General features: G+C 42.3%; 1 protein-coding gene across 2 annotated transcripts in view; it reads right to left on the bottom strand.

Annotated features, from left to right (window-relative positions):
• FMN1 (formin 1) overlaps positions 1-24,530 on the bottom strand; it is a 394,055-nt gene that overhangs the window by 136,555 nt on the left and 232,970 nt on the right. For both annotated transcript variants that reach the window (XM_039247265.1, XM_039247266.1), the window contains 3 exons: positions 9,232-9,293; positions 7,166-7,254; positions 521-650 (listed from right to left, as the gene is read on the bottom strand). In XM_039247265.1, the coding sequence (XP_039103196.1) occupies positions 521-650; positions 7,166-7,254; positions 9,232-9,293 (281 nt within the window). The remainder of the gene's footprint in view (positions 1-520; positions 651-7,165; positions 7,255-9,231; positions 9,294-24,530) is intronic.

Raw genomic sequence — 24,530 nt, 5'->3', positions numbered from 1 at the left:
ATACCAGTGTGGTAAAGCCAAAAAAAAAAAAAATGTATCTGCCCACCACTTATTATCACAGTCATTTATTTTGCTTATCAAGTCTCTAGAATCTTCTTATTTCACTATGTGGACATGTGTCAGATGATCAGGTGCATGGGTCTCAAGCAAAATCTCTTGCAATCCAGTGAGAAAAGTAGCAGGCACACTACACTTTTTAGGTTGTTTTTAAGTGGCCAAAATGCACCTTAGAAGGTATCTGTGATACTTAAGAATCCATCTGTAGAAGTGTCATTTTTCCCCCTCTTTCTCCCTGTCAGTCTGCACCTGACTTTCCTTCTCTCTCTTCCTCCCTCCCTCACCTACATGCACACACATACTCACACTTAGCATAATCATCATAGCTCTACTTAGCAAAACACACAATCTCAAGTCCAAAGGTTTTCTACAAAGGGAATTTACTTGACTCTCCCACTCCCTGCTTCTTCCTTTACCCTCAATAAGGGCAAAATTTGCCTCTTAAATTAGACAGCAAACATACCTTAGAAGCTCTTGTGACGATCTCTACTTTTCGGTGCAAGGAGGTGATACTCTCAGAAAAGACAGATCTGAAGATTATGCACTGGGCCCGTTCAGCAAAATTGGGGATCTGGGCTAACTCGTGTAAAAATCTGTAGAAATTAATAAGGAATCATCTAGCTTCACATACATTCACAAAGAAAAAAAGACAGTTGAAAAAGATCTACCGTGAGAGCATTCCTTATTTGACAGTGTCAATTTTAACAACTATAAAATGTACCTGACAGGCAGACTTAAGGATTCCAAGGGTGTGTGTTCTATTGTTGACAACCAATCCATGTTTTAAATGAGCGTCTAGGACAGTATATAAACATGTGGTGTACACATTACTTTAGGAACAGAACGTTAATGCAATTATACTGAACCACAAAGAGTTATCTCCTGCTATGCCAACAGGAATGCTACCTATAGCATATGGAAACAAATAATGAACTCCCTTTACAATGCAGCATTCTCTAAGGGTCCATTTAGCACAAGCACAGCAAAGTGAAGGCTTGAGGCAAATGTCTGTAGAGAAGTGATAAAATGTCTTTTCCTGGGGTGAGATTACTATTATTTGTTGCTCACTGAGTTAGATAATAGTCTACAGTGACCCTGTTCTACAGATATTTGTTTACTTTTCCACATCAACTTACTTATGAAGACAGAGTTTTACAGCTCAGTGTGTGGAACAAAGCAAGCACTCATTAAATAGACATCAGTGTTAAAAACTACAGTTAAGACAGATTTTAAAAGCTAAAGGTGAGTACTAACATACACACAGAAGCTCACTGTCTGAGCAGCTGGGCACTGGTGCCCTTTGCAAAATTAAGTTGGAAGAGCTACATACTCTCTAGGCCAGCCACCCGAAAAAGGGGTATAAACTAAAATGGGTGGAAAGAGTTGGGCATGGATTCAGAGAAGGAGAGAATCCACTCACAGCTATTAAATTCAATTTGGGGCTGAAATGATGATTAACTGATATTTCTGAAAGCCTTGGTCAATGCATAACATCATTACTTTGACATTTTGCAATCTCTCACCAAGAATGCTTTTCCATAGGAGCAAAGCTGAACCCTTCTTTCCATACACAAAGATGTTTCCTTAGCTTATACTCTGTGCCTCTTTTACTTTGCTTTTTAGGAAGACATGGGTTTCGATAAGATTTTAATTATCAGCTGTTTTTTTTTTAAATTTATCCTATATCCAGGTCATGGTCCTTTTACTTTTCTTTCTCCACGCCCCCCTTGCATTTTTTTTTTCCTTAAGTAAGCTCTATGCCCATTTGTGAGGTTTGAACTCACAACCCTGAGATCGAGAGTCACCAGCAATACTGACTGAGCCAGCCAGGCGCCCTCTTCTTCTTTTTTGAAATGACACTGAGATGTACCAAGGAATGCCCATAAAACTAAAGATGCCCTTGTTTTAAAGTTCTGTAAATGTGATTATTATGAAAACCATGTGATGGAGTATAAAAGTAGAAACCCATAGAAATTCTGAGTTAAAAGGAGATGAAAACTTGTATTTTATATGTAAATTGTTTCTTACAGAATTAGGATTAAAGCATTGATTCATTTGTGACCAAAAATCAGGGGTATCACCAGTTTTCACAAATATAAGCAGTGAAAAGCTGTTGAGACGGGCGGCATCTGGTCCTCAGGGGGCTGTGGGGAAGTTTTGTTTATACGGACAACACTCAGGGCTAACTCAAGGGCCACGCCCTGCCTTTCTCCTTTCCCAGAAGTGACCACAAGACACTCCTCCCCAAGTAGGCTCCAGATCCCCAGAGTATATACACTTTCTAGTTTAAATAAACAGAATGAGTGAAGCGTTTATGGAGATCGTGTGAGAGAAGATACAGATGGACACCTCAGCTAACCATTGAGGACGCAGGTAAAAAGGATGGAATGCTGAATGTACGATTACTTATAACATGTCTCAAGAAAGGAAGTCTAGGACTAGTATAAGGAGACAAGCCCCTAGGCTCATTGACTTCATGTTATCCATGAAAGAGTAGAAAAGAGTAGAAAAGAACTACTTGGTTCTCCAGGACCTTACTGGGATTAGGAATTGGACTAGGAAGGGTCTCAGAGAAGCTTATGGATCCAGAGTCCGGTGCATGAAGAAGGGTCTGAAACACATATCCAGAGTTAGAGGGGGGAAGGGAAGTTCCAGAAGTTTACATTACTTTTGGAGAGAACTGTGGGGAATGTGTCACCGAAAATCAATACCAGAGCATCAGTTGCCAAGAATTTCAGTAAGTCCCTTAGACACGTATGAGGCATTCAGTGTGTCAGGTACCATGCTAAGACCTGAGAAGAGAATTTAACTTACACACAATTCCTTCCTGGTAATCTGAAAAATAAATCACCAATTGCCACAGGCTTTGGTAAATATTATCAGTCACCAATTACCACAGGGTATGGTAAATATTATCAGTGACGGGGCTCATGAGAGCCAGCCAGGTGAGGGCCATCCAAGTCAGAGCCCTGGACGGACAATGGCAGCCAAGGTTCCCTGAAGCCCTCTGGTGCTAGTGCAGGACACATGTGACCACCTGGTACCGAAGGCCCAGACAGGATGAGTGGTGTTTGTGGGGAAAGACAACCAGACTCAGATGCTAAAATGGAGCTTCCTGTTCCAAAATAAAGATGTTAACATTTTTTCCATAGGAATAAAGGGTTTTAAACAGAGAAGTGATACTTTCAGTTTTTTGTTTAAAAAAAAAAAATCACCATGGCAGTGGCTTGGTCAGTGAATAGAAGGGGAGAGCAGATTTGAGACTGGAAGACCTCCCGGGCCACAGCCGCACTGTCAGAGGGCAGGCAAGGGGCCTGAGGGGCAAATGCAGGAGAAAGGCTACTCGGGCAGCAAGAACCAGAGTAACTGACCAACCCTGAGGCGGCTGGGAAGCTAGCAGGGGGACTTGCAGGTTTTTGACTTGGACACCTGATAGAATGTGAAGATAAGAATTACTGGAGACATAAATTTGAAAGGACTGTGATTTTATTTTCTAACATAGCCGTGCAGAGGCCTGAAGAAGAGCACCACAGATAGCTCCTTTTCCATTTATCTGGAAAAATACCAGAGGGTATAAGTAACCTCAAGGGCTATGAGGAAGTTTCTGATAAATATCTTACCCCCACCCCCTCCAGCTATGCTTTATACTTTCCCCCTAAGAATAGGGATAAGACTTCTTTTACAAATCCCCAAGTATAGGTCTGGGGCACTGGGCCTTGGTACTTATAAATACGTATAGATTTACTTCCTGTCAGACTTGTCTAACTTTATACTGTAGGGCCAATTATAAAGAGAACTAAACAACAGCAAAGAAGCCACAAACTAGGGATCTTTTCATTCTTCCCAGTGCAGGTTTATTTTCCCAGAGAGGGTTGCAACTCCAGTCTGTCTTTAGGAGAGCAGTTCTGTACATGACATTGTGTGGGTTCCCATCCACAGCACCAATTCACCTGACGGGTGGAATGATGCAATACGGCCCACTGTTTTAAAGGACTAATGTTTAGTGGATCATCCCCTAAACTCCTAAATGGTCCCATCTCAGGTGTGTGTGCACAGGGCTGTGTACACAGCATTAATGTACACTGTTTTTCTGCAGGGGGTTACACTCAGAGCCTTGTTTCATCAAGTCAGTGTGTTTGTGATGGTGCTAAAGAAACTGGGGACCCTGAGTGGGATGTCTCAATAGGCTACACATGGTGTCCTTGATCTAGGCTGCAAAAAGCATATGCTTGGCCAACTCAAATCCAACAGAGCTTCATCTCACCTCCTCACCATCCCAAGGCAGAATGCAAAGAATTGAGGGCCATCCTTGGAGGGAGTGGCTCTCAAACATCCCAGGCTCAAGCAGATGACACCTCTATGGGAAATGGTTTTCTAAATCTGGCCCTGGGCTATAAGAAAGCTGATGAGGTGAGCGATGAGGCCAACCTCTCCATGCTATGATTTATAGGACTGGGCATCACAGAGATCTTAGAAAATTGCAATGATGAAACTATAAATGATTCATATTTTCCAGTATGTAAAACATGCTTATAGTCAACTAACTTGGAGCTAATGGCAAATAAGTTGCCAGGAAATCAGACTCTGGCTAAAATCAAACAAATCCTGCACTGTGCAGAAGGTCAAGAGTCAAGGTGAAACTCACTCAGGCCTGAAGCCCCTACCCCTGTGCACCTCACCCTCTAGCAACTGAGCCTGAGCACATCACCTGACCAGGACAATGCAACAGTCCTATTTGCTGTCAGTAATTGCTTAGCATCTTTAGGAAGCCATTGTAATGACGATTATAAACTTTGAAAATGTTCTCTTATCCAGGTCATCCAATCATCAGATAAACATCAGCAGGAGTTTATCTATTAATTACCTGCCACCATTAATCTGTGTCCTGGCAATTAACCCTGAAAAATAATGCTAGAAAGACATTAACCCGAAAGGAAAAGGGAAACACCTCCAGTAGTAGAAACCCACTGTTCATTTCATTGGGGCAGCCACTTCCAGAGCACGGAGCCCGCACTGACAAATTATAGCCCACAGGCCAAATACAGCTCATCACTTGCTTCTGTACACTACCCGCCTCCCCACCCCACCGCAACTAAGAATGGTTTTTATATTTTTAAATGGTTGAAAAAGAACAGAAAGATAACATTTTATGACATGTACACAAATAGTATGAAATTCAAATTTCAGTGCCCATAAACAAAACTCTCCTGATGCACAGTCATGCCCATGTGTTTGGTTGCTTTTGCACAACAGGTTTAATTAAGTACTTCCAACAAAGCCTAAAATACTATTTGATTTTTTTCACATGAAAAGCTTGTGAACTCCAGGCTTTGAATTCATTGCCCAGTATGGCATAGTTGGCACTACCCAAATGCTTGATATGCCCTATGGTCCCTGTTAAGGACTGAATGTTTGCATTCCACCAAAATGTATATGTTGAAATCCTAACTCCTAATGTGATGGTCTAAGGAGGTAATTAAGTCATGAGGGTTGAGCCCTCGTGAGCGAAATCAGTACCCTTAGGAGAAGAGACGTAAGACCCTGCTTCCTTCTTTTTGCTTCCTGCCATGTGAGGACACCAAGAGAAGTTAGCAGTCTATGTCTTGAAAGCGGGTTCTCAGCAAAGCCCAACCATAATGGTACCTCTGTCTCAGACTTCCAATCTCCAGAACTGTGAGAAATAAATCTCTGTTGTTTATAAGTCACCCTTTGGGCTACTTTGTTAGAGCAGCCAGGCTAAGACAGTCTTCAAATATTCCCCGTGGCCTTGTCAGTGTCTAAATACCCCATTATTAGTCACTCCACATTCAGTCGTTAGCACCTAAGTGGGAATTAATCTATTATATTAGGAAACAGGACTCAGGAGTGGACCACAGAATTGATCAGCAGCAGGAGTTGGCAGGGAGGGTAGCTCACGCTGCCAGACCAGAGGGCAGTAGAACCCCATTTGCAATGATGCACAATATTCCTGGGCCTCATGAACTAACTTGGGGCAGGGAAGGGGCGGTGTGGGGAGTGGTTCCTGGCCTATGCTCCGTGTGAGAATAATTCATCTAAGGTTCCCCAAATTATCATGAAGGCTTCTCAATAACTGAATAAACCTAGAAGTCACCCACCCAACCATTTAGAGATATTTTCCTGGACCTGAATGCCAAGCAGTCCAAGAGGAGTGGGGCATTCTAGGGGACCCAAGCTCAAGGCACAAAACTTTCAATATGAGCCAAAGAAACTTAGATGTCTCTAGTGATCACTTGTTACTCAGAACCTGACTGCTTAGTTTCTTCTTTGTTTTTTTACCCCCTGCCTCATCTCCAGGCTGAGGGGAGTGGCCTAAATTGGATACGAAGTACTGAAGGATGGTAATAGGCAAAGGATGCCGCTGTCCACTCTGGACCCATTCCACATCCACAGTCCTGGGCCATGAAAGCTAGCTGGGGCCGGGGGCTGCAGAACCCCATATGCTTATCTGTGGTTTGCAGACCCCAAGGGCTCAGCCAGGGCAAAAGCCACTCAATTACTCATTGGAGGTCTAAGTGTTCAAAGGCTGTGGCACAAGGGCCCAAACCAGAGGGCAAACAACTCTAGATAGTGAACAGAATAAAGAACAGCACGTATAAAGAGGATGAAAAGGTCACATGTAAATTGAGGCAGAGCAGGTAGAAAGATTGGGAGGGGAAAGCTGGCTCATTCAGATTACATTTACCGGACATGACATTTAGGAAAATCCATTTGAATTCTGTGACTGTGACATCATCTTTTTAACTGCATCGGCAGAACCTTAAACAGAGCAATGACTTCTTCCTTCCTCAGTTACCCTTTTGGCCAGAATGTTTAGTCTGGGAGGAATTAACAAGCTGCTAGAACAAGAAAGGGGACTCATGAGGGATGGGGAAAGGGGCTGAGACATATTACAGTATGCAGCACAAATCCCCCGGCTGCTTTTCCGGGCAGTCAGGTCAGTCTGCTGCATGCAATAGGTCACGGGGATGTGGTGCTACGACTTAGCTCACAGCACAGTCGAGGTGCAATTATTCACAGCTGGGAGGAAGGAGGATAGAGATGGCGCTTCTCCCTGCAGCCTAACAGAAAAGTGTTCAGGCATCCTTACTGCTCAGGTTTATCCAGCAACTTCAATTCTTCTTCTTTGGATGTCTCGTAATACTTTCTTATTTTAACCAGTTCATCCTCTTGGGCTCTCTGTGTTAAAAGAGAAACCAAACAAAGCACATGCAAAATGAACAACGAGAACCTGTCTAAAGCAACGTGTCTCCAGGTGGGGTCTCTGGACCCGCAACACTAGCATCACCTGTTTCTAGTTAGAAATGCAAATAACTGGCCCTACCCCAGAAGCAAGAAGCTCCAGGGGTGGGGCCCAGCAAGCCCTCCAGGTGACTCTGATGCGTGCGAATCGCTGGTTGAAGCAAAGGCTCCTAACAAGTGACTGTAGGTGGATACATGAGTCAGGACATTTGATCGCTACCTCTGAATTCCCTGTAAGCATGTATCAGTCAGTTGTCCTTAGCATTTGTTTCCAGATGCTTAGAACAGCTCTCCTAACTCCCATAGGCTCCTGGCTTTTAATTTCTAGTCTCCACCTTCTCTTTTTCTGGATTAGGTAAACATTCATCTGTACTGCTTATTTGGGCATTTAGCTACAGTGTTCCTCAATTTACCCAACGATTTCAGTTGCATGCAGCATACCTCTTCAGTGCGCTAACAAGCGCTGCTCACCTGTATGGTCCCGAGCTTACGGTAACAACAAAAGGCATCTAGAAGGCACACTGGCTTTTGGGAAAGTCCTTCAGTATCAATTATTGTATCTTTCTTTTTCAGATGATTCTACATAGGCTCACACTGAGTCCTGGAGAAAGGTCCTGCCTCAGAATCTCTTTCTCCTATAACATCATGTTGCCTTCCAGGCACTCAGCAAATGCACTGTTAGCTCCCAATGGCCTGGAATTTCTGCACCCTCTTGTCTATTACTGAAAGCCTTACTAAATGAATGTGAGAAGTTCCCACTCAGTTGTACTAAATAGCTCCTGATATACAGATATATAGACATATAGATATACACACACACACATTTATATAGGGACGTATATTGGCATATATGTAAAAATGTATAAGGAACTGGCAGTCTCTCTAGAAGGTTGGATTATTATGCTATGGAAATTTTCTGTAAGAGATTTAAGGTCCCAAGGGACGTAAGCATCGAAATGAATAACTTTTTTGAGCTTGGTGACCAAGGCATACTCTAGAGCTCAAGGCAGCCTCCCGGGAAATATCATCACTTTAGTAAAGAGACTCTAAAGTTCACTTTATGTTTTCAAACCCTAACAGAGTCAGTGAACCAGAAATGTTAACAAGCATGGGAACTCTGACTCTCCTTTGTGTCGTCTTCTCAGGAAAGCCTGCCAATTCTGCTGGTTATTCCACATGTAGCCCAAATTTAAAGACTACATACGTGTCTAGGGCTGTTTATGTTCAAAATATATCGTGACTGGTACTTATAGTGAGTTCTGTTTTAACACTCACAAAAACTAGACAGAGCCCATTATAATCGCATTGTACTGATGATCAAATAGACTCAAGGGATTTACCTGATCCAGAATCACTCAGCAGTCTACTGAGCGGGACTTCAAATGTAAAACTGTGTGACTCGAAATCCAAAGCACACACCCACCATCATACACTACTTCCCACACTCAATGTCATCAGCTCACTTGGCCTAAAAGTAATCCTCCAAGATGGTATTAGTACTCCCATTCATTAGAGGAGAACAGTAGTGTACACCAAAAGTAAGCTGGTAGCTCACCTTCTTGCACTCCGACAGCAAGCCTCAGGGCTGGGTTAGGGCACAGAAGGGGTCTCCTCCCTGAACCACCCTCCCATGCAGGTGTGCAAAGAGATGTGCTAATCCAGATAGCACAGCAGGGTCAGAACCTAGTGCTTTTCTCACATCTGCTCTCATTTCAGCTTATGTTTATAGAAACTATGCCTTAATCTCTTCCATGCTATGTGAAAGTCCTCTCTGCCAAAGAACATGAACGGCTCACTGATTTGGGGGCGGGGGCAGGAGTCACATAGGACCATTTTTTGGATCTAAACATTTTTTTTAATTAGCGAAGACATGAAAATCTGGAAACTCTGGCTCTAGAGGTCTTTGATACTCACATTTTCATATAAGGCCGCAAGGGTCTCCAGATCAACCACAGAATCATCCACATTGAAAATGGCTGCCAAGTACCCAAAAAGAAAGAAGGGGGGAAAAGATCCATTTAATTAGACTCTCCCACACTAACATGTATTACACATCTAGCTTCCAGGTAACCGAACACTGCACTTTCCTACACAGTTGTATCCTGCGGCATGGGTCTCACTCCCTTTCCTTTTGCACCATGGGGGCTCCAATGAAAGAAACCAAAATGGTTCCTATCACTGGCCTGAGCCTTGGCCCTGCCTGGTTTAATTCCTTCAGTTCTGCGTCCTTTCTGCAGTTTAATTTAGGCTCCACAGGAGAAGTGTTTGTGCTTTAAAACTAAATCAGTTTGTAGGTTTGAAGCACAATTTTAAATCTTTCTTCCCGGCTGGTAATTGAAGAGATTTAGTACCTAATGCAGCAGAACTGACTCCTGCCCATTACCAGGAAGAGAGAAAAAAAAAGACAATGTTGGCAAATTAAATGAATTCAGGCATGTGATTTAGGCACCTCTCCATGGCCACTGCAAACATCTTGTTTGGATTAAAAGGACAAGAAAAAGCAATAATTGCATCAATGGCAAATTAAGATTATAGAAACCTCCCATGAGTTAGTCTTAAGGCAAGTTCTCATTCCCATGGTTTTATTAGGATTCTACTTGGTATTCTGCATCTTTTAAGTCAGTTAGCTGTTAACTCATATGCGTATGATTTCACCTAGAGAGATTCCTTCCCATATATACTGGGATACAAACATTGAGATTGTAAAGCCTAATGGATTTGGCAATCAAAGTGTTTGGAATAGGCAGCTCCACATCTTTAAATAATTATTCAAAACTAATAAGGTTTGTTCCCTCAACCCCACCTCCCTTCTCTGACTTTACATTGTGAAATTAACCAGCACGCTAGTAAATTTTCTCCGTGGCAGGCTAATTAATTTTATTAAACCAACCAGTGATATTTAGAATGCCTTAAAATTTTGCTCGTCAACCATTATTCTGTTCATTGGCATTACAGCATGGTTTCTGGAGAAGGTAGAGATCAAGGTAAAGGGCAGGTTCCTTTCAAATTGTTTTGCGTCTTCTGTAGCTGAATTGTATGAACCCCCTTATACAATTTTAACAAAGTTAATTAACTGAGCTAAGATCATGTAACTTCACAGAACACCGAGAAATTTACTTAAAATTCCTCTGCGGGCCACCTTCTCTCACTTAGGGTTAATCAACACACTATTCTTAGATATGGGGGGGGTGAGGAGAGGTTAACATGCTAGTGACAAAGTTGACTCAGGTCCCACTAAGACAAAGGAAAATCACACTTCTACAAAGGCCAATCTGAAACCACAGAAAAAAATATAGTTTGAGGAAAGCATGAAAGAATTTACCCTCCAAGGATGGTTATTTTGTGTGTGGAGATAATATGAATTTGCTAATTTATTGGATAGACCAGGAATTTTTACATGTCTGGTGCTTTAAAACAACAACAACAACCAAGAACAATGTCTGATTTTTGTAAATTCCAATATTCTCCTACAAAAATCGGCCAACAGGAATGCAATAAGAGAAGGTGAAGTTCTACAAACAAGTTATCAGAGAAGTTCACTTCTAAACTAATCCCACATTGTAGGTGCTCTATATGAACTGCAAGCTTACATACAACCAACTGGTGTTAACTAATGAGAAAGAGAAGGACCTGTGGATTGTTGTTCTGATGAGTAAATACTTGGTTTTTAAAAGTTAATCAGTCTCGGTCCCAGATACGCAGGATAACAGGCTGTATGGTCAGCCAATTCTTCTCCAGTATGCTAGGTAACAGAAAGGAAACATCTAGAAATGGGACTGGAGAACAAGCATGAGCTCTGGAGACATTTATTCATTCATTCACCCAGCCCTTGAATAAATATTCATTGAATGCGTATTAAGTTTCAGAAACTGTTAATGTTGTGATTATATAAACAAAAAGTGTGTAGGAGGTTCAAACACTTGATCTCATGCAATTTATACTCTAGCTTAGGGGACAGAAAATAAGTGTATAATTTCAGATAACAATATACCATGAGGAAAGTAGAGAAATGGGCAGCATGACATTGGATGGTTGATGAAGGCTTCTTGGAGAAGGCAGCAAATATTTAAGAGCTGAAGAGGTCAGTTCTGTGAATGTTTGGGAGATGGCTAGAGAGAGATAACTGCAAAAGGAAGTTTCTTTTTCTGATGAAGGAACAAGATTAAGGTACAGAAAAACACCAAAATGACTATCATAGAAGGAGCAAAACTTGCTCACTATGTGGTTCTGGCAGGTTAAAGTGTCTGAGCCCACCAGATCCATAAAATGGGTCTAATACCATGTACTGGAAATATTAAGCAGAGGAATATGTGGGCTTGGCATAGCACATGGAGAATGGTATGAACTCAAAATGATACCAATGAACAATAACTATTAGGATTTCAAATATACACATGGTGGGGCAGCTGGATGGCTCAGTTGGTTAAGTGCCTGGCTCTTGGTTACAGCTTGGGTCATGATCTTCTGGTTAGTGGGTTCAAGCTCCGTGTCAGGCTTTGTGCTGTCAGTGAGGGGCCTGCTTGGGATTCTCTCTCACTCTCCCTCCATCTCTCAGTCCTTCCCCCACTCACGCTCTTACTCTCTCTCTCTCTCTCTCTCTCAAAAATAAATAAATAAACTTTAGGGGTTCCTGGGTGGCTTCGTTGAACATCCGACTTCAGCTCAGGTCATGATCTTGCAGTCTGTGAGCTGGAGCCCCATGTCAGACTCTGGGCTGACAGCTCAAAGCCTAGAGCCTGCTTCAGATTCTGTGTCTTCCTCTCTCTCCGGCCCTCCCCCACTCATACTCTGTCTCTCTCTCTCAAAAATAAACAAACAATGCAAACATTAAAAAAATAAACTCTAAAAAAACCAAAAATATATCTATACATGGTTAATGTGTTTTAATGCTTGTTAATGCCTTATCTCTTTTAACATCTGGAAAGAACTAGAGAAAGAAGACAGTAACTACTTAGTAGTTTGTGTTATAAAGGAAACTTTGCAGAATTCCTGAGTGTTTCAGACAGTAGTGGTATTAAAACTTTTTGGTCCTTCAAACCTCTGCTCGAAGCCCAACTTCAGGATCCATTGTTAATAGTAAAGGTATATGCACAGATAGTTGTAATTACAAAAAATAATGGCTCCAGGGTCTTAAAAGAAATACAAGATACCTCTGGGTCCATTCAGAAAGTCAGTCTCACTGTCATCTCCAATTTCCATCTTTCCCATCAACCTACCATTCGTCGTACCACCGTTAACATTTTTTTTAATGGTTTGAGAGATAGAATGCGAGCATGAGCAGGGGAGGGACAGAGAAAGAGGGGGACAGAAGATCTGAAGCAGGATCTGTGCTGACAGCAGTGAGCCCGATGCGAGGCTTGAACTCACAAACCATGAGATCATGACCTGAGTTAACGTCGGACACTTAACCAACTGAGTCACTCAGGTGCCCTGCCACCATTATATTTTTAAAACCATGAGTCTCAACATTTTACTTTATTGCTTACAATACCTCATATGTCTTTCCTTTAAATACTGGGTAAATCCCAAATGCCTTGGCCTGATGTTTAAGCCCATTCCTTTGCCAGCCCCAAGCGACCCTTCCAATCCCATTCCCTATCACTTCTACTTCTCCCTGGCCCCCTGTGCTCCAGCCATTTGGGGTGACATGCCAAGGTTTCTTCCCTTCCCATACATCACCCTCCCCCAAAGCCCAGGAGAAAGGTTTCCTGCCCTGGAAGGAAGCTTTTGACCTTCAGATTCTTAAGTCCTCACTCTCTTCCTCTTTCACTTGCAAGTGTATGTTACACAGGGGAAGAGAGTCCAAAAAAGAACCTGTATTAACAGCATGTAGCAGAACAGTTTCCCTCCTCTGCTGGACTGAGCAAGTCCTGTGGTCAGGGATGATTTCTATGCATCCCGATAACCCCGGCACCTGGCCTCACACCTGGCATGTAACCGGGATAAAAGTGTGGGGGTGGGATAGAGGCTACAGGAACACCAATGGGAGTCCTTCTGTTAGGTATCAGGAAAAGTTTCTTGATCAAGAGAGCATGGGCATCTTGTAAAAGAAAACAAATTTTAGAAAGGGACAGGATTTTGGTAGATGAAAATATTGTCTTATGAGGGGTGTGTCTGAATTAGTGTTGCTTGCTCCCTCCCCCCACATTAGTCTCTGGTAAGAAATCAAGGCTTATCTGGTTGGGTTGCATAATCATTCCCTCATCCACACACTCAGTGTAGATATACTACTTGCTGAATAGTCTGTACCGAAAAATAATTAAGTTTCACAAGCAAATTGTCTCATTTTCAAGGAAATAAGGAAAATAGCTTTCCGTTCATTCTTCACCTCCAAAAATGTTTTAAACAGCAGTATCACCTTAGGTGAAAAAGTTACGAGTAAAAATTCAATGGTTATATTGCTTCAGGCAGACACCTGAGACACCCATTTATGAATTACCTTAAATTGAGCCAAATGAATTCCAAGTAGTGACAATCTGTAAATTTACAGCAAGTTCCAGGGAATATCTATCAACTGGAAGGATGTGAGACATATCACACAGAAGCAGCAGATGCAGACAGGCTCATGGAAGGTGCAGGCAAGGACAGGTACTTCCATCTTGGTTTGAAGTGAGGGTTAATTCTAGTCTGGACTAAGATTGGTAGAATTCTGAAAGCCATGATGAAAAGCGTATAAGGCACTCAATACAAAGCATGGAGGCACTGAGCAGTTATGAATAGTGTAGTGAGCTGAACAGTTATATTCTATAGGACATGTCAAAATTTGGAAAAACTGGTTTAGAATCTATTCCAGTGAACAAGAGGTAGTGAATACTGTGGAGAGCAAGCACAGGACTGAGGAGTAGGATGCTACAGAGCACTCCTGAGTGGTATCACTACCTAGCTATGGGACTGAGGCAGCTGGAGTTAAAACCACCTGAGGCTCTGCGTCTACAAACGGAGGAAGAGCTTTGGGCCACCCACAGAAATAGGCAGAGGAGCTTAAGAGCTGGATATGCCTGGGGTCGCTTGGGTGGCTCAGTAGGTTGAGCGCCTGATTTCGGCTCAGGTCATGCTCTTGTGGTCTGTGGGTTCAAGCCCTGTGTCAGGCTCTGTGCTGACAGCTTGGAGCCTGCTTCAGATTCTATGTCTCCCTTTCTCTCTCTCTCTGCCCCTTACCCATTTGCACTCTATGTCTCTCTCTCAAAAATGGATACATATTTTCTAAAAATTAATAAAAAAGAGACATGCCTGTTGATCTTACCCCTGACGACCTGGGGAAGGAACTGGGGACAGGAAAACTACTCAGGAAGGAAGAATTAGAGAGATTAATTTGGGGTCAATGCTAAGTATTCCACTGAGGTTTTCCCTCTCCCATGTAAGGATCTTAAAAACAAAAGTAAAAAAGGAAAACAAAATTCAGAGATGGGAGAAGCACTCTGAAGAGATACCCTGGCTGAGTCTAGGAACTTAAGAAAATTATTTCTATTATTTCTCTCCTACAGAGTAGACAATGAAGGTTAGATTATTGGCCACAGGTCTAAAAAGTAGAAAAACGGTATAGACACTAGGATTCCCAGAAGAGGTGTTTTCATGCACATAATTCTCCCTCCTAGTCATCAAATACAGTTTAAGTTCCTACATAGGGCCAGAATCAATTCCTGATCATTCTATTCTGCAAATATTGGCACAGTGTATTAGAGAGTCAATTCTTTTTTTATACATATTTATTTTTGAGAGAGCACAAGTGGGGAAGGGGCAGAGAGAGGGGGACAGAGGATCCAAAGCAGGCTGTATGCTGACAGGTTGACAGCAGGGAGTCTGACATGGGGCTTGAACCCACAAATTGCGAGATCATGATCCAAGGCAAAGTTGGACGCTCAACCGAGTGAGCCACCCAGATGTTCTGACAGTCTGTTCTTTAAGGGGCTTATCATCAAACTTCTAACCATTACACGAGCCCATTAATCAGTTCACTGATGATTACAATACAGAAAGAAATCAGTCATTGATTAAAATATATTTGGAAATGCCTGGGATTAGGTAATTCCCCATTTTATACTTTAAAAAGCACACTTTGTCGTTCTTGCTGTGTATCTCTCTCTCTCTCTCTCTCTCTCACACACACACACACACACACACACACACACTCACACCATGTATCTTCTAAGTTGGATAAGGAAATACCAGCCTACACAATTCTACAGCCTGCCTCAGAGCCCTGATACAGTAATTCTGGGTTACTCTAGCTTTTGTTCCCATCTGTATGGGGCTCATTATACCAACAACTCCTGCAAATGGTGTCAGAAAGGTGAAGCATCAAATCCACAAAGGGGAGACCCCGACAACTCCCTGCTACTGCAATATCAATCATTGCTGGTGGTTTCTACTTTTATCTCCCTCTCTCCTTAGTTATCCCCACTCACACTGTCAGTTCAGTTAGAATATTTCACCTACACCTCACAATATGTCGAAAGGAAATAGACACACGCTGTGAAAAGCTGGTAATTTTATTGGGTTCCTTTACCTTTAAAAATCTGTTACTTGGTCAAGTCTGGTTTCTGGGCCCCTTTTTTGCAGGGAAATTGAGGCAAACATTTTTATGTGGTCCTCTGGTGCCTGCTCTGTACTCCAAGAATTATATACACAAGGATCATTAGAGTAGTGTTTCGCCCATTAAGATATAATAACCGTCAGCAGGGACAAAAAGCAGATCGGTATCACAGATTCAAACTAACAGGCACACATAAAAACGATGTGCCTGCTTCAGGCACATGCACAGGGTCAGGGTCTTGCACGACAGGGAAATTCCCACTCCAGGTGGGAGGCGGCTTTACATAAGACCAGGGTGAGTAGAAAGAACATGCAGGAATTCTCTCAGCCCTCTAGCCATTTTTAAACCGGAACACTTTTCTATCCCCAAGTGCACCATTTCCAAAGAAACCAAAAATGACTGTGCTTGTTGTCTAAAGGGCTTCTAATAAGTAAAAACAACAACAACAACAACAACAACAAAACACCAAGCATTTACTTCAAGGAGCTGTTCTTTTTGATTGAAGGAGCACCTTCGGGCAAGAAACATGTGGAAGACTGAGGTAGGAAAGGCACACTCCTCAGTCTGTTAGATTAGCCAAAGTAAATCTGGTCATTCAAGGTGTGGAAGATGCCACAGACAGATAGGGCTAGGGTCGCTTACTAGGCTTTGGCTGATGTTGATTTTAAAAGTCACCTCTATGCTGCCCAGTTTATGCCTCCTTCTATTTCCTTCAGTAAGTGGTTGACACGAACACCTTGCGCAAAGTGGGTGTTTAATAATTGTTTGCGGAATGGACTAGATTTGTTCTCAGCCCATGAAAGTAAAGATTAATAGGGTTATTTGACTCTATTCATAGAAATTATTTTCTTAACAACGTTAACTTCCAAATGGCCAGCATAAAACTTAGCTGTTTTGTCCAAACTACTGATATTCTTAGGGCGTAATAAATATTCAACTTGTAAGGGAAAAAAGAATGAAATGGGGGACTTATCATAGAAGTCTTTGGGCTTTTAAAACTCTCAGTTAACTGACCCCTCAAAACTCCCACAAGCCAACTGCCCTGACCACTACCAAAGAAAAGGCAAGGATGTGGGGTCATGGAACGAGGCAGTGGTAGCATCTGAGAGCTGACGGAAGGTCCAGCAGGAACATTTCCCCACAGGCTCGACTCTTGATGATGAGGCCATCACAGAGAGGGAAGACCAAATTCATGATAAAACTTGGCAAGAGGAGAAAAGAAGGGTGCCGGGCAGAATGAAGTGTGGAGTCAGGGAGAGCCTACCTCCACTGAGAGGTCTGTAACCAGGTTTCTTTGCCCTGGTCATTGATCTTCTACAACCTCTTCTCAACATGCTTCACTTTTCCCTACTGACCACTACGTTCCACGTGGGGCATCAGGCACACCTGTGCAGATATAGGTACTCACAAAGCCTAGCTCTATGCATCTATCCAGATGAAATGCTAAAGGCACCAATTACGAAGCAGCTTAAAATCCTCTCCATCTCGGCAGACCTTACTGAGGATGAATACCTAATAAATGAATGACTGCATTTACTGGGAACTTCCCATGCACCAGGCATTGTTCTACGTGTTCTACATGTAATTGTATGAGGTGGGTGCCGCTGCTGTCCCTGGGTTTACTGATGGTGAAACTCAGGCATGAGGTCACACAGCTGGATCTCCCAAGCTCAGTTCCATAATCAAATTTACTGGACTAGGATGGTACTTCTTTTATCCTTTATAAGTGTTAGGCCATAATAATCACTCCATGTAAAACCCTTACCATCTTAAAAGACAAAAAATCAGTGAACCAACTCTCCACAACAGTCTCTACAAACACTATGGTCTCTAATGGCATTATATGCTTTTTAAGATTAATCAACAGCCTCCCAGTGGGAACTAGATATAGCTTATGTTACAAAAATTCCTTTTGTGTGTTATACACAACCATAATAAACTCACCATTACTGAATCATCACTAATACTTAATATAACCCTAATATGCTATCTCAATATACATAAGAAAACAACCCAACTTCAATCTTTGTTAACTACTTGCAGTTATTCAAAATCATCAGTATTGCAGTTAAAGTCAGAGCAGAAAAATTCTAAAAAATAGAAATGAGGAACTTGAAGAGGTATTGTCTTAAAATACAATCCAGAGTAATATAAAGTCTTATTTTTTCAAAAGGTATTAGTAATTGCAATTCTCTACTACATGCTGAAACAGACTAAAAGAAGCAGCAAAGGCACAAAGAATGAAAAAACACGAACAAAAGTTGCCCCCAGACTCATCAAGAACAATCTACGTGGAAACTAATTTGACAATAAACTATTTGTAAAAAAAAAAAAAAAAAAAAAAACACAAGAACTATCAAGGGACTATATCTACAGTCTTAACTACATTGCCAAACGCCTGCTAGTGTGTCATATAAGTTGGTACAGACCTTCATTTGGGCTTTGATGGAAATAGAAGGCAAGTATAAATGACACAGTAAACAGGAGCTGGCCGGGAGGTGGAAGAAATGACTGTCCCAAAAGGGACATGTATCTATCCTCAAACTAAAAATCACTCAGTCTTATAAAGCAAAACTCCCAGTTCTCACCTAAGTTCAGGCATGTTCTATGCCTGAAGGTGTCCAAGGTACCATTTTATAGGTGTAATTAAAATTGTCCATGGTTCAAACCTCAAAGAAGGGCACGGGCACAGAATTCACAAAACCTCCCCTCCTTCCTCCGCTCTGTTCTCCGTAGGGCAGTGGAATGAGAAACAGTTTGGGTTAAGCTGCTTCTGTTCTTCCATTAGTTCTGGTTCTTTTAAGCCAAAATTACATTCCAGGCAGATTGGATGGTCTCAGCCAGTTGCCTGAAGGTAAAGTACAAAGCAATGCCACCCTCTGCTTTCTGGACTTCGCTCTGTGAGTGAAGGAATGTACAGTGGTTTAGAAAGAAGTGGGTATGACCCTGCTGCTCAGGTGTTTAGGACTCAGTCAGTGGAAGAAAAAGGTGGGAAAGGAGAGGGAAGTATTAGGGCTATTGTTTCAATTCACCTAGAGATCATTTTAAAATTTGAGGTCTTTTGGGGCACCTGGGTGGCTCAGTCAGTTGAGTGTCTGACTTCGGCTCAGGTCATGATCTCGCAGTTCATGGGTTCGAGCTCTGTGTCAGGCTCTCTGCTGACAGCCAGCTCAGAGCCTGGAGCCTGCTTCAGATTCTGTGACTCCCTCTCTCTCTGACCCTCCCCTGCTCATGCTGTCTCTCTCTCTCTCTCAAAAATAAGTAAAACATTAAAAAAATAAATTAAAATTTGAGGTCTTTTAATATTTAATAAGTTGACCCTGGCACTTTCACTCAGTATGTCAGCACATCGGGATCACATGTCACCTTTGGCGGGTACATTCCTTCTTATGTGGCATCCTTACTTGTTCTTTTACTTTCAATATACTGTGATTTGGGGAGGCCCATTTAAGTGAAGTATTCTGGGGGTGCCTGGGTGGCTCAGTTGGTTAAGCGTCCAACTTCGGCTCAGGTCATGATCTCACGGTTCGTGGGTTTGAGCCCCGCGTTGGGCTCTGTGCTGACAGCTCAGAGCCTGGAGCCTGCTCCAGATTCTGTGTCTTCCTCTCTCTGACCCTCCCCTGCTCGCTCGCTCTCTCTCTCTCTCAAAACTAAATAAAACATTTAAAAAAATAAATGAAGTATTCTGATTTTACAATCTGGTTTTAGCTAAACTAGACAAAATAAATGAGTTGGCTTCAGAAGGTTCCTGCAGATGGGGTGCCTGGGTGACTCAGTCGGTTAAGGTTCCGACTTCAGCTCCAGGTCATGATCTCACAGTTTGTGATTTCAAGCACTGCATCGGGCTCTGTGCTGAAAGCTCAGAGCCTGGAGCCTGCTTCACATCCTGTGTCTTCCCCTCTCTCATCCCCTTCCCTGCTCATACTCTGTCTCTGTTTCTCAAAAATGAATAAATGTTTAAAAAAAATTTTAAGAGGGTTCCTACAGAGAAACCCCAGAAGATAATCCATCAACAACAAGAAAATGGCAGAGGAGACACTTTGAATGCAAGTACAAGTTCTCCACCAGTCATGGAATGAGTTAAAAGCAAGGACAGTTGAATCAGATTTGCCAAGACACTGATCTCCATACATCATGACAGAATTTATTAAGGATCTATTTAAAATGTGGGTTTAAATACACTAATGTAATGAGTCCGTCCCTATTTTTATACTGAGCCTTGAGATACTAGCCAATGAGAACTCAAAGCCATAGAAATTAGCAAGACATTGAAAAATAATATTAATCTCACCTTAATTCACATTTTGGCATTTGTTGTTCAATGTGAATATTAGTTCTGTCACACAATTATATGATATACGTGTTTTAGAAAACATCGCTTAAGATGCATGTTCTGAAACTTACTGGTTGAGAGCACAATAAAATTTTGGGGATCACCTGCCTTCAGTAAAGGGTCTTCCAGGCTAGAGTTAGAATGTTCCTCAGGAAAACCCTAGGCAATTCATGGTGAATTTCAGATGCCTGGTAAAATTATGTTTTAGACACCTGGCATAAACATGGACAGAGATTTCTAGAAATTAATAGGTAAAAGGGAGCAAAGTCCAGTGGGCATTCTCAGATATGGGTTTTAGATTCTGGGCATATAACTAACTGGCAATCCTCCCATATTTTGATTTGAGATTCCTAAACAGAAAGATAGTCTTTGATGCAATTGAACTCCCAAACTGAGATTCTGGACTGGTAAGAGCTGAACTGAAAAATGTTTTATTTTGATGTTAGATTAAATATTATAAATATAAATTGTGAGTGTACGGGAAATTCCAAATCAAAGCCAAGACATTTCTGGCACCTAGTGTGTTGCAAGGCATACAGAGGTTTATGTCAAGAACAGTCAACAGCAATTTTCCATCTCCCCTGGGAAAAGAATGAGAGGAAATCGCTAACATGGAATGAAAACACTAATTTGCAATCATGTAGGCAGTCACTGCATCCATGGATGCCAAAATGCTTCTAAACACAAGTCATCCGGTTTAGCAGATGGAAAGCCAGCAAGAAGTAAATCACTTATTCAGAGTGTCTCCTGGACCAAATACAAGTGCTGTGGGTATTTTGGTCAGTCTCCTGAAGCCATTCTTCCCCCACAACCAAGGTCCTGCCTTTACTCATGCAGTGCTTTAAACTTCCGTCAGTTTAGTTTAGAGACTCAGCTTTTTCCAAATACCATCTTGGGTGGAGAGAGGCAGATAAAGGTGGTTACCTTTCTGGAGGTGTTATATCTCCAACATAGCCCTGTCTACTTGGCATCAGGCTAGACTTCTCAGATGCTAAGTGAACACAATAGCTTCAATGCCTTCAGTCACTTCAGACTCCAATCATCTAAAACAGAACTGATCTTTCTGCTTCTACCTACACTTTTTCTCCTGTATTTTCAGTTTATGTTTTGGTACCATTATACACATTCCTGTTGAAGCCAGAGATCCAAGGTACATATAGGACTTCTTCTCCATCACAGATTGCCTCTGATGTGGCTAAATGGAGCAATTCTCTCTCCAAATAGCCTTTGTATGTGGTCTCCCCTATATTTCTACAGACACAACCTTAGTTCTGGTCTTCACCATTTATTATCTCAATCATCACAATCCCTTTCTAACAGATTTTTAAAACATTTTTTTCTCATTTATTTATTTTTGAGAGAGATAGAGTGTGAGCAAGGGAGGGTCAGAGAGAGCAAGAGACACAGAATGTGATGCATGCAGGCTCTAGGCTCTGAGCTGTCAGCACAGAGGCTGACATGGGGCTCAAACTCACAAACCATGACATCATGACCTGAGCCAAAGTCGGATGTTCAACTGACTGAGCCACCCAGGCGCCCATCAATCCCTTTCTAGCAGACTTATCCATCTTCGGGATAATTTTTATTTATCCATTCAACAGATACTGGATGGATGATTATCACCCAGGTGCCAGCTCATTTGTAAGGTGCTAGGGACACATCACAGAGCAATCTCCCTCTTGGAACTTACATTCTGGTGGTAGATATAAATGAAAACACCAGTAAATGAACCAATGAAGTCATAAGAGCTGTGTAGAATATAAGAGAATTAACTTAGGGAGGGTTTCTGAGGGAGGCCCTACATGCCAAAACCTAGCAAAGGAAAGGAGCTAGCTATAGTGGGGTGGAAACGCATTTCAAACACAGGGAATGTGCCATGCTGCTCATTCAGAAAGTGCTATGCCTTCAAAGACACAGAAGAAGAAAAAACACTTGGCTGTTTTAAGGAATCAAAGAGGTCTTGTTGTGGCTAGCGTGCATTGAGGCGGGGAACAAGAACAGCCAAGGAAAGTAAGAGGTACCAGCTGGGGCCACAGCACGCAAGGCCTTGCAGGTCCATCTTTCACAGCCTGAGAGACAATTCTGTATTCAAAATTATATCACAGCCATGAAACTCTTAAAATTCTGCCTCCCTGTTACTGATGGGATAATATCCCAATTCTGCATGATGATATAAGGATATTCGGGGCCCTTCCTGGTGTGGGCACTGTTTGTTTTTCTAGCCCCAAGGCCTGAAACAACCCGCATTCACATGGGACCTATAGGTTCCAGCAGAACTGCCCCTTTACATGCCTTCTCTCCTCAGTTGGAAAAGCTTCTTCTCTGTGTAATGACCACTGTTTTGTCCTTGAAGGCTCATGTTTCACAAGAAGAGTCCAGATACTACTCTGTCATTTCATAAGAAGCTCTACTATCTGCTTGGGCTCCTACACAGGTCTGTCCCACTATCCTGTGCACTCCTGAGAATGTCCCAGTCTGGGTCTTATGTGCTGAGGTAGTCATGGTGCCTGATACAAACCTGGCATTCAATCCATGTTCACTGAGGGAGGGAAGGCGGGAAGGTAGAAAGGAAGGAAGTCTTTGCCCAAATGCACCAAAATGGAATATAGGACAGTCTGATCCCGTCTCTTCTAAGGTTTAGTCTATTTTTCTTAATTAAATGACAGTGTAAAAAACTGAATGGCTTTTGATGGACACTTAGGCTCTTTCCATGTTTTGGCTATTGTTGAGAGTGCTGCTATGAACAGATGAATGGATCAAGAAGATGTGGTTTATCTATACCATGGAATACTACATGGCAATGAGAAACAATGAAATCTGGCCATGTGTAGCAACATGGATGGACCTTGAGGGTGTTATGCTGAGCGAAATAAGTCAGGCAGAGAAGGACAAATACCATATGTTTGCACGTATAGGAGGATTAGGAGGAACTTGACGGAGGAACAAGAGGGAGAAGAAGGGCGGAAATGGTGGGGGAAAGGGAGAGAGGCAAACCATGAGAGACTCTTGAATGCTGACAAAAACTGAGGACTGGTGGATGTGGGGGGGAGGGGGGGATGGGCATGGAGGAGGGCACTTTGGGGATGAGCACTGAGTGTTATGTAGAAACTAATTTGACAATAAACTATTTGCAAAAAAAAAAATAAATAAATAAATAAAAGCTACAGCTCTTAAAAAAAAAAAAAACTGAATGGCTTTATACTTGTTATCTTAGCCCAATTAGTTGTAAACAAAGTTCAATTATCAGAGAAATTCTTATAAAAGAAACACAACATGATGTAAAGGAGCAAACTTGCTCTCTGTAAGACCGGGAGGTACAGAGCCTCAAAATCCCACTTCTTGAATATAGATCATAGGCAGTGTCTAGTGGACAACAGAGAAGTGACCACCCTTACAAATGAGGAAGACAAGGTTGCTTTTTAAGACTCGAACCAGGAAATATTGAATTATCCATCTATAGGAGGTAACTGAATGGACGTACCTAAAACTACTATCAAGGTGATCCCAGTTAGGGGAGAGAGAGCATACGCAAAGATACACTGCCAAGGAAAGGCAGTGAGAAGGAGGTGACAATGATCAGGTGTGAGAAATATTTTCATCGTGGCAAAGGAAAAGTCTTTTCTCTAAGTGAGTACTCTCACTTTTTGGTTTATACATCAGCACCTTGTGAGTTTGGAAAATGTGAGTCAGGGCATCTGTCTTTGCGCACTGACAAAGACTAGCGTATGACCAAAGGCTGAAGAATGGCCTCTGAATTGTGGTCATTTCACCAGGGCTGATGTGCTGTGTGACCTTGCCTGGCTGCCAGCTGGCCAGCCCCAATCAGATCTCACTGCAGCCCCTCTCACATTAAAACACACATTGTGGGCCAACACCAGCACAGGGAGTCCTTTCATCGGGATGACAACACAAGGCCAAGTGCATTCCATTCACGACCAGACACAGACTCAGAATGAAATGTAACTGACACAGCTTGGGCTCCTAAGTGACCTTCAGATGCCAGTGTCAGTCAAATGGTTCTAAAGAAAAATTAAGCTTGGGTTATGTTCATCTGGAATGCATTACTAAATGAAGACATGGAATAGAGGTGATTTTTTTTTTTTTTTAAAGAACTTAGGAGCCAACCCTGCGGTGGGGAATGGAGGTGCTTGAAACAGGAGAAAGGACTAAAATGGTGCCCACAGTCCTAGAAATCTGTGATGCTACAAGTGACATTTCCTTCGCTAGTGCTTCATGTCAGCATGTCCTCGTCTAGAGCAGAGTTCTGGAAAAGGGATGGGTGAACTCATCTCTTATCTAATTCACAATGAGCCTTCACTCCACCAAGGCTGAAGTGCCATGGGAAGA

Source organism: Hyaena hyaena, unplaced genomic scaffold (assembly GCF_003009895.1).
Source record: "Hyaena hyaena isolate Hyena2069 unplaced genomic scaffold, ASM300989v1 scaffold_292, whole genome shotgun sequence".
NCBI lineage: Eukaryota > Metazoa > Chordata > Mammalia > Carnivora > Hyaenidae > Hyaena > Hyaena hyaena.
Note: the sequence above shows the minus strand (reverse complement) of the source record. Positions and strands in the feature narration are given on the sequence as shown.